This window comes from Mus caroli, chromosome 5 (assembly GCF_900094665.2).
Source record: "Mus caroli chromosome 5, CAROLI_EIJ_v1.1, whole genome shotgun sequence".
NCBI lineage: Eukaryota > Metazoa > Chordata > Mammalia > Rodentia > Muridae > Mus > Mus caroli.
The window spans coordinates 95,895,463-95,906,311 of NC_034574.1; the positions used below are offsets into that span (position 1 = coordinate 95,895,463).

A 10,849-nucleotide genomic window follows, 5' to 3' on the forward strand; every position below is an offset into this window, starting at 1 on the left:
TTGGTTTTTTGGTTTTGTTTTGTTTTGTTTTTTGAGGCAAGGTCTCATTATGTAGCTCTGGTTGTCCCAGAACTCGATCTGTAGACTAGGCTGGCCTTGAACTTACAGAGATCCACCTGCCTTTCTGCCTCTTAAAGGTAGGCATGTGCTGCCATGCCTGCCTGTGCCAATGTTTGTGACTTGTATATTATAAATAAGAATGGTCAATAAAAGCTCAAGTTCAAAGACAAGGAAGAGTAGCTCAGACAAGTGCTTACCAGACTGACCTGTGGAGTGTCAGTAAAGTCATTTTGTATCTAGAATCTGAGGATTTTCTTGTTTTTCAGCTTTCTATTGTTTGTGTGTGTATGTACATATGCACATATACATACACACACATATATATGTATATATACATAAAATATATTTTTAACACACACACACACACACACACATATATATATATATATATATATATATATATATATATATATATATATTTGCCTACCTTCCTCAAATCTACTTAAAGTCATGACAATCTTATGCTTATTGGGTAATCGTGTAACTAGCTCAAAGCACTACTTCAATGCTATCCTAAAGACTGGAAAACGCTGACATGATTTGCTCATTGCCTCCTGAATGCTGCTCTGAAAGCTCATCACAGATTGCTTCATGATTCCCTCCGTGAGGAGACTGAGAGCTCCCAGCTCCATGAAGAGACAGGTTGCCTCCAGCTCAATCAGTGAAGCACACTGATCTTAGCAATTTTTGCTTTGATGAATAATCATCTTTATCCTTCAGAAGTAGGAGATTCCAATATATTCCAAAAGATTTCCCATTAGCCTCATGTAATAGCTCTCAGTGGTGATATTCTTTGTTCTATGGTCAGCAGTAAAGTTTGAAAGCCATAGTTGTGGTTGATGCTTTTGAAGATATTTTAGCATTGTTTTTGACCCCTGGTATTAAATCAATGATAAGGAAGCTGAAGGAGGAGAAACTGTAAAAATAAGGAACAAGTGCCAGACAACTGGAAGAGTAGAGAGGAGATTCCATTTCAAGCAAACCCAGGGGCTGGGGCTTGGTGGCAGGGTGCCTGTATCCCCACATTTACAGTCAAAAAGCAGAATTCCTGTTGGACATACACACATGTGCATATACAACTTTATGATTGCACAGTTAAAAATGTATGACATCTCTTTTCAAACTGGTTCCTCTGTGTTTTGCTCCCATTCCAAAGTAAAGTTAGTATAAATAAATGAACAGTCTTTAAGTTTACCTCTTTCCCAGAGACCACAGTCATATCCAGACCCCAGTTCTAACTAGTCTCTATACTCAGGATTACATTGAATATTTAAGGCAATATATGCATGTGACTTATCGTGAACACAGGGATAGTCTGTGGACTCCATGGGCAGGTCTGACTATAGGCATGTGTTGGGTGTGAAGGGGCTCATTGTCTACAGAAGGAAATAGAAGAGAAATTAAATGAAGAAACGTTGGTAGGGAAGGCAAACCAACTGAAGACTACATCCGGCATAAACCGTGTATGGCAGACGCACATTATGACTAAGCAAAGATATCTTAGTGCTTAGGTTGGGAAGGCATGGGGACAAGAAGGAGAAGCTCTGCCCCCAGCATTTACACATAGAACAGAGCAAAGCCGGGCACACTCCCCTTTCAGGTCCGCATTCTCCCCTTTGCTGAAGGGAAGCTGCTCCCACCTCCTCCCCAGCCAGAGGCAACAGGGACAAGAACCTCAGGAAATGCCAAGGCTACTGTTTTGAAATGCAGGTGGTGTTTTTGTTTAGTTTAGTTTGGGTTTTTTGTTTTTGTTGCTGCTGCTTTGTTATGTTTTCTGATAAATGTGTTCTAAAAATGAGTTTAAAATCTGATTCATTGAGCCAGGAGAGTACGGTAGAGCATGGAAGTTCAGGGGAACCTGGAGTAAAGGCTGAGAGAAGGCAGTAATCTAAGATAGACTGGAAAAGGCCAGGATGGAGCCACTGCCACTTACAAAGATACACTCTTGAAGATGATCTGTGGTTCACTGTAATCCTAAAACTCACAACCCTGGCTGGATGTTTAACACCTGTTGAGATATGCAATGCACTGAGTTATATGCAGGACTCCCTGTATTAGAGAGAGTATTGGGAGGAACTGAGCCCCTGAAGGCCCACACAAGACAAATGACTCAAAGAGCCTGCACTAAATGATATGCACTTGATACCCTTGAGCTATTCAGGAAACTCTGTCTTTGTTCTGGCCTTCTCCCTTCTCCCACCTGTGGAAGAGATTCTTTCTCTAATAAATTGTCTGAACTTTTGCTGCATCGTGGTTTTTCTGTCCAACTCTTTGTTTTAGGACACAAGTAGCCAGAATCCCTCCAAGGGCTCCAACAAAACTTGACGTCCACAGTATCAGCTCCATTATGGACATCTATTATCAGTAACTTTACTCATAAGGAAGGAGGATGTGTCCCACAGAAAGGAGGAAGGAGAGCATCAGATATCCTATGAAACACATTGTAAAATTTTGAATAGGATTGTTAAGTCTTTCAAATGATCTGTTACCTTGCTGGGATAAATGCTACTCGAACATGCCAAGGCTTCATCAAAGGGCTACCCATTTCCTGTTACGGCCAGTCCTCATTTTCCATGACAGCTTTATTAGAAGGAAAACATGAAACTATCCCAAAATGTATCTGAGCTATGAATCTTATTGATAAAACCTTCCTCATGTGAGTATTCTATAGTTCTACAAAGTTGCTAAGAAGCACTGTTCTCACCCCAAACTTCAATAAGTTTTGGGGGATTTGCAGCAATTATCTTTTATGCTTTTAATGATTTTGCTATGCTGTGTGTATGGGTGTTTTGCCTGTGTATATGTCTGTGTACCACATGTGTGCCTAGAAGAGGCCAGAAGAGAGTATTGGATTCCCCGGAATTGGAGCTATAGATAATTGTAAACTACCACACGTCTGCTGGGAATTGAATCCAGAGCCTCTGGAAAAGCAGCCAACACTCTTAATGTTGGAATCTTAACTGTCCCATGTACATTACCACTGCCACAACTACCGCAAAACAACAATTAAGCACCATATTTATTATCTTACAATTATGTAGATAAGGAGCCTTGTGGGCATTTCACTGGACTAAAATCAAGATGTTGGAAAGCTGAGTTTCTCCATGTGGGTCCTAGAAAAGAACCTGCTTGTCATTTGGGGCATTGGCAGCTTCCAGTTTCTTAAGGTTGAGGGTAACACCTCCACTTGGCACTAAGCCATTTCCAGCTCCCCAAAGCCAGCCTCCTTCCTTGGCTCACAGCCCCACCCCTTGCACTGCCAAAGTATTTCGAATCCCCTCCTCATCCTTTCCCATTCTAGGCCCCTGACTTGCTCCTCTGTCTTCCTTCTATACTTTTAAAAGCACCTGTGATTGTGTTGTTCCCACTTGGATATGTCAGCATAGCCCATGAGGATTCTCAGGTATATCCTCTGATTTTCCCTGTGTCCTATCAGACCATGTATCTCAGGGTACTGGGGATGATTGGCAGACATCTCTGATGGGCAACAATGCTGCTGGCATTCCCTTAAATCATTTTGTACTACCAAGAGGTTGCCTTATACATGAGCCATAAAAATAGACAAATTAAAATGCTATAAATGCTTATTTCTTTTTTATCTCTTTCAATATTTTTGAAATAAATGCTTTAACCCATTGTTGGTATTTTTGTTGTTGTTGTGGGAAATATATATATACAAATATATCTCCAAGTTTCCGTGCTACTGCCAGGTAATGGCTGACCTGTTTTTAACTCATGGAGATCTTGACTCAGAATTCCACAATCTCTCCAAGTAGCTCGCTAGGTTCCCACTGTTGGGGTTCGCTACCACTCCAGCCCCGTGCTTCAAATCCCCCATAGTCTTTGTGGTGCGCATCTGGCAAACCCATGCTTTGCCGCCATACCTTTTTCTCTTGAACCCAGACAAGCTGCTGTGTGAAAGAAAACGCAACACAAACTCAGTTCAGAAACAATGGTAACTCAATCTCAGGGCGCAACAACTAAAACCTAATTTTGCGAGCCTTATTAAAATCTGATTCCTTCAGTGGTGGATCCTTGCAGATCCGCCATGACACAGGAAAACTCTAGAGGCTCCATCTTACCCATATGCTGTCCCTGTTCCAAGAGGACCTAACTCTCTCCTGCTACCTCTCTCCCTCCCTCCAAACCAGAAGTCCCGCCTACTCGCTCAGTGATTGGCTCCTTTATTCATTAGGTGATTGGTTCACAAGAACAGCACCAGGCCCATCCACAACAATTTTTTAAAACTGCAGAAAAAAAAAAAAAAACTGTTCCATTTTTTTTTTTCAAATCGTAATGTTATGAAAAAGTGGAAATTTACCAGGTGCCTTTCTATAACAGTCACCATGTGTTTGGCGGATGTGATGTAAGTCCTAATGTCCAGGCTTGGAAAGTGTACCCAGAATGCACTGCACTCACACCAGACAAGTTCAGACTCTGAACTAAACCAGCTGGCGTAATGGAGTGACCAAATTTCAAATAGATCAAGAGATGTATAATGAATATTTGGAAAACAATAAAAGCTTTCCATTGCTACCATTAAAATACAAAGTTTCAGAATTATTTCTCTTTTTAGATATCCATGTCATATTATTGTATTTTGGGTATTTATAGCATTTTTTAAATTTAAATACATTTTATCATATCCGTTCCCTCCCCTAAGTCTTTCCAGATCGTCTCCCCTTCTCTACCCATCCATTTTAAGTTCTTTCTCAAAAAATTAAACAAAAGCCTGAAACAACAACACAACCAAAGCAAACAAAGAAACAACAATTAAAAAAAAAAAAAACACCACCACTGCCCAGCATATTGTACAAGCGTATCTAGGCCCAAGTGTATGTAGCAAATCAACTATTGTATGATAATTATAAATGTATGAATAATATTTAAAAATTTTAAAAATCCCATGTTACTTTGTCTTTACCCATCCCAAACTGTATATTTTTGTTCTCCTCAGACATACAATTAATATATCAGTTATTTAAAAAATAAAATATATTGAATTAATAAATAAATTTTATAAATATACATACCTATATATATTTAGAGTGCATATACTAAAATTTTACTAACTGATATAAATAATAAAAATTGAAATCTATTATGCTAAGAAGTATACTATACATATTTAGCTAATACATGGCATACTAAAACGGTTTAAAAGAATATTTGTCAATTAAACTGATATTAGTTTTCCACTAGCTTCATGATGGCATTCACATACAGGTGAATTCAATTTAATCACTCCAACATAACATGAAGAGAAAAATGGTTACTAAGGAGCCAAGGAAATGTTAAGCAAATGTTTTTAAAGATGTATTTACATGAGAGAGAGGGAGAGAGAGAGGGGGGGGAGAGAGAGATTATATGTACTATGTGTGTGCATGCAGAAGGAGAACATGGAGGCCAGAAAAGGGTGTTGGATCTCCTGGAACTGGAATTCAGGCAGTTGTACGCTGTCAAGAACCCCTAAGCAAATATATTTTCTACTACTTCTACATAGTTAACTTGATTTTGAACGTTGAACTTTGACTTGGTTAAGGTTTCTATTGCCACATTAAAACACCGTGGCAAAAGCAATTAGGGGAGGAAAGTTTTATTTCATCTTATCCTTCCAAGTCACACTCCATCACTGAGCAAAGTCAAGGCAAGAACTCTTTCAGGGCAGGAACCTTGATGCAGGAAGAGGAGCAGAGGCCATGGAGTGTGTAAATACTGGTTTGCTCCCCATGGCTTGCTCAGCTTGCTTTCTAAAAGCACACAGAACCCTATAGTCCAGGGGTGGCAGTGGACCACAGTAAGCTGTCCCCTTCCTCATCAATCAACTGTTAAGTAACACCCCAAGAGATTGCCTACAGTCCCATCTGGTGGGGCATTTTCTCAATTGAGGTTGCCTCTTCTCGGATGAGACTTGGCTAGTCTACAGAAAATTCACCAGTATAGACTTTAGGAGTCACAGAGAGAGCTCACTCATCTCTCTTAATTGTGTTGGAGATCTAATTGTCCCTGTCCTCAGATACAGTTGTTCTTGCTGGGAAATATACAAATAGACTTTTCTAAATACAGCAGCAACCAAAACACCCTCATCCTTCCTGTCTATTTCTTCCCTTGTGTTGTAATTTTTGATTTCTGGTGATTGGAGGCTGTGTATTGTTAACAAGTGGATAAACAAATGGTGCTTATAATTTTATATTTTCAATATATGTATTTCACCTGATATTTATCTGTTTGGACCTTGTAAATAAATCTAGCATACTCCCTTTAAAAGTAGATCAAATCCATTCTACTTACCAAACTATTCCCTGAGCCCCAGAGCCAATTGGCTTCAGGTTCTGGTAGCGCTTAAGAACGGTGAAGGTTGAGTCCCCCACTTCCACACTGTAGAACTGGTTGTCCACCTTGCTTTTGCTCATGTTGTAATGTTTGGCAATAGATGACACATCCACGTGTTTATCGAATCCCTGTCGGGAAGAACAAGGAGACAAGAACAGTTCAATGTTAATGGACACAGAGAAGTCTTTTCTTCCGATGGTTACACGCATCTGGCCATCTCTCATCTAGTCTACCTAGCTCACACAAGAAAAAAAAAAAATCTGTATTGAGCCCTGACAGTTTATTTGAATGAAATGAACTATAAAATGTAAACAATGTCTTCTTCATATTAACATGTTTAAGGCCTGGAAATACAGACCATATGAGATAGAGGCTCAACAACCAAGCCACCAGACCTGTGTCAAACAGAAAGAGATTTGGCCCCATGACCATCTCATCCCTTCTAGGTAAACAAATACTGCAAATATCCTCGCTTCAGTATATCTGAGACACTTAAGAATTCAAGAAAATGAGAGAAGTGTTCCCTGGTCATAAGAGGAAGAGTAAAGATGGTGCCTGCAGCCCTCTCATCAAAAAGAGCTGAGGCTGCAAAGTAACATGCAGGAGCAGCTTTTATGAATCAGCTAAATTTAAATGAACTACATACAGTTGACTTCATTTCTTCTCATTAGTACCCAAGATTATTACTGCCCTTTTTAAGTGCTGAAAATACTAGATTAGCTAAACATCGCTCAAAAATTCATGGCAGTTTATTTTGAGGATGCTTAGATGTTACGTGCACTGGCAATTGCATCTCCTGTTTATCTTTGGAGAAGTTCATGTGTCAGGCATCTTTGGTAATTAAAAAGTTATCCTTTAAAAAAATCTGAATGAATATTTACACATAATATATCACGAAGAGCTACTACCTATGATTAGAACTTACTCATAAAAGCTCTGACGTCATACTTTACCACACAAAAGATATGAGCTATAGCTAGAGGAGTCATGCTGTAACTGATTGCATGTGGCACACACTGGTGGATGCCTACTTGATACTTAGGCCTCTTCTCAATGATGTCATTTAGGTTTTAATACATGCTTTCTGTGTATTATTTCAAGCAACTGAAAAAACAAGTAGTCTTAGCCAGTGGTTCTCACTAGACCTGGCATCTACACATGGGGACATTCAGTTAGGAGAATCCTGACATGTTGTACGGATGAGGAGAGCTATAACTCATCCAGCTCTATCGTTCCTGGTTTCTGAAAACTTCTGGGTAGCCCTGCAGGAGGTGGGTATTCCCAACTGATAGACAATTTCCCGTGTACAGCACAAGATGTGAATGTCTGGATGCAGCTTTAATCAGTGAAAACTTCACCTACAATGCTTTGAGCCTAGAATCAAAATCAAAATTCTCATATAATTTACTACATGTTAGCTTTTCTGAATATCAGTTCTTATATAATTTGAACAATTTAAAGTCTCTTAGGCTCTAAACCTCTAAGTTGGCCATAAAACCATTTCCCTTGGAAACTTTTGCCATTTCATGTCTAAATAAAAAGTTGATATGGAAGTACCTCTTAATCTGTGCCTGAGTAGAAGGAGATCCAGTCAGGATGGTGATGTGAGGATGATGACGTGAGGATGATTTGACCTGAGCCAGAACAATGGGCAAGTCTACTGGGAGAGTCGGGAGGCCCTGACCAACAAGGCAGGCGTAGAGCCGAATAGACATAGCAGGCTGCCCTGTGCCTGGAGCAGGCATCGTGGCAACATTCGGTACAAATGTGGGGGGCCACAATCAAAGTACAACACTGAATACTTTTCATCTACAAGATTAACATGGGATGACTGACACCTGCCTAATGTGGCATTTGTTCTGTTCTGACCATTCGTTGCACCCCTTAATATTTGGAATATCATAAAATCCATAGCACAAGTTAGCTTTATCAACTCTAGATGACCAGTAGTAGCCCTGAAGTACTGCATGTGTGTCTAATCACATGGGTGTACTAATCATAATAATCATGTGTGTATACCAATCATACATATGTACTAATCATATATGTATACTAATCACACATGTGCACTAACCACAAGTGTGTACTAATCACAGTACATACTAGTCACATGTGTATAGTAACCACATGTATGTAATAATCACATATGTATACTAATCACACATATATACTAACCACAAGTGTGTACTAATCATATGTATATAATAATCACATATGTATACTAATCACACATACATACTGTGCATACTAATCACACATGTGCACCAACCACAAGTGTGCAATATTTCCAATTTTTACTAGTCACATGTGTGTACTAATCACATGTGTGTAATAATCACATATGTATACTAATCACACATACATACATGAGTACACACATGAGTACACAGTGTATACTAGTCACATGTGCATCTAATCACATGTGTGTACTAATCACACATGTGTACTTATCACATGTGTGTGATAATATCTTGCAGTAGACTTCATATTCCAGACCCCTGACTCTGCACAGCCACCACTCTCTGTTTGTAGGCTCTGTTGTGGTTTTCCAGCTGTAATCTCCATTTCCCCAGAAGAGTTGAACTAACCTGCTGGAGATATTCTCTCACCACTTCAACACATATTCAAAAAAGTGTAATAATTCATATAACTTTTTGTTTAGGATTACATAATTTTTGCGATGCTTACAACTGCTTAATTCAATATTGACGACATGCATAATACGTGACAGATGCTGGGTTAACACTGGCAATGCAGTAAAAATAAGATAAAGTTGAAACCTAGAGTGAAGATGGTGAAGTGGGTAGTTAAATAGAGATGGTTTATTCTATAGGGAACAAAGTATACATTCTGGTAATAAATAGGAAGTAACAACTTATTGTCTGTATAATTCCATCATTAATTTATTCTGATACGATGTATAAAACATCTATATTATTACATTATATTAATTACACATAACAATGGATTTCCCTGTGACATTTTTCACACATGTGCGAATGCATTCAGAACACACTCATCCACTACCCTGCCCTACCTTCACTCACATCTGTGAATTGTCCTCCTTCCCCATCTGGCCAACCCTCCACTCTCAGTCTTTTCTGTGTGGTCCCATTGAGTTTCATTAGGGCTGTTCATAAACATTATTGGTGAAAGTTTAATTACAGTATCATGTGCACCTTACCAGTGGATACACCCTTGAAGAAAATCCTTCCTCCACATCAACCGTTATCTATCCATGCTTAAGTCCTCAGATAGGTAAGCCCCGTGAGTCCCTCCTCCATCCCTGACAGGATGTTGACAGGCAGATCTTGAGGAGATCTTGTCAAGAGTTCATGAATACAAAAGTGTGTCACACCCAGAAGTTAATGCATCACACTGCTCCCCTTATTCTTCTGGGGTTACATTCCTCCCACCTACTTCCCATGTTCTCTGAGCATTGGAGACCATGTGAAAGATGTCTGATTTCATAGATGAGCATTCAATAGTCTTTATTCTGGTTTTGACCAGTTATCTCTGCACCCACCACTGACTACTACAGAAAGCTTTTCTGGCTAGAACTGACAGCACCACTAATGTATGGGCATACACATTGTTATTTAGGAGGGAATTTGACAGAGACATCATATCCATTTAGCAAAACAACAGCAATAGCTTCCTACTAGAGTCTACAAACCTTCCCACCCACGGGCTTTTGACTGGGCTTAGAGTATGAAACGCAGTGTCCTTCCTGTGTGGCTGACATCCAATCCAATCAGAAAGACATTGGTCCCCTCCATAGCAGACATGTCATTATTGCCCCAGTGGGTTGATCACACCTGCTAGTGAGGATTATCTCACACAGGCTGCACAGTTGAGTATATTTGTATGACATAGCTTCTCCATCGCTTCTTCTGGCACTGTGCAGGCTAGCCAGCAGGGAGAAAATTCCCATCCCAGTTCAAGTTAGATTTCTCTATGTCCTGTGACTGAAGCATGTGGCCCCTTCAGCAATAGGGTCCTACCAACCAGTTATCATGGACAACCAAGAGCAGTGATAATTGTCCCTGTTGCTTGGGAGCTTTGGAGGCCTCTCTAAGAGGGAGAAACAATCCTGTAAGTAGTGTGGCTTACAGGTCTATGATATGAAAGCAGAAGGAGAAATACTGAGACTAGAAATGTCTGAATAGGGGAAAGGGACAAGGTATGAGGGAGAAAGCACCCTAGGAGTTAAAGTGGATAATGCGTAAAGAGAGCTTGGATCTGTGCTCATTCACGTCATGGGCTCCCTCCTCACCAGTTCTTTGATTTGCGTGTGCCTGGAGAACACTGGTTGAGCTTGATAAACATAATCCTGTGCTCACACTGGAGTTTTGGATTTGGGTGTCCCTTCTGTTCCAGAAACATACACTACACACACACACACACACACACACACACACACACACAGAGAGAGAGAGAGAGAGAGAGAGAGAGA

General features: G+C 39.9%; 1 protein-coding gene across 4 annotated transcripts in view; it reads right to left on the reverse strand.

Moving 5' to 3' along the window:
- Window positions 1-10,849, reverse strand: part of Mapk10 (mitogen-activated protein kinase 10) — a 284,681-nt gene that overhangs the window by 117,361 nt on the left and 156,471 nt on the right. For all 4 annotated transcript variants that reach the window (XM_021162158.2, XM_021162159.2, XM_029477300.1 and 1 more), the window contains one exon: window positions 6,352-6,521. In XM_021162158.2, the coding sequence (XP_021017817.1) occupies window positions 6,352-6,473 (122 nt within the window). In that variant the 5' untranslated portion in view covers window positions 6,474-6,521. The remainder of the gene's footprint in view (window positions 1-6,351; window positions 6,522-10,849) is intronic.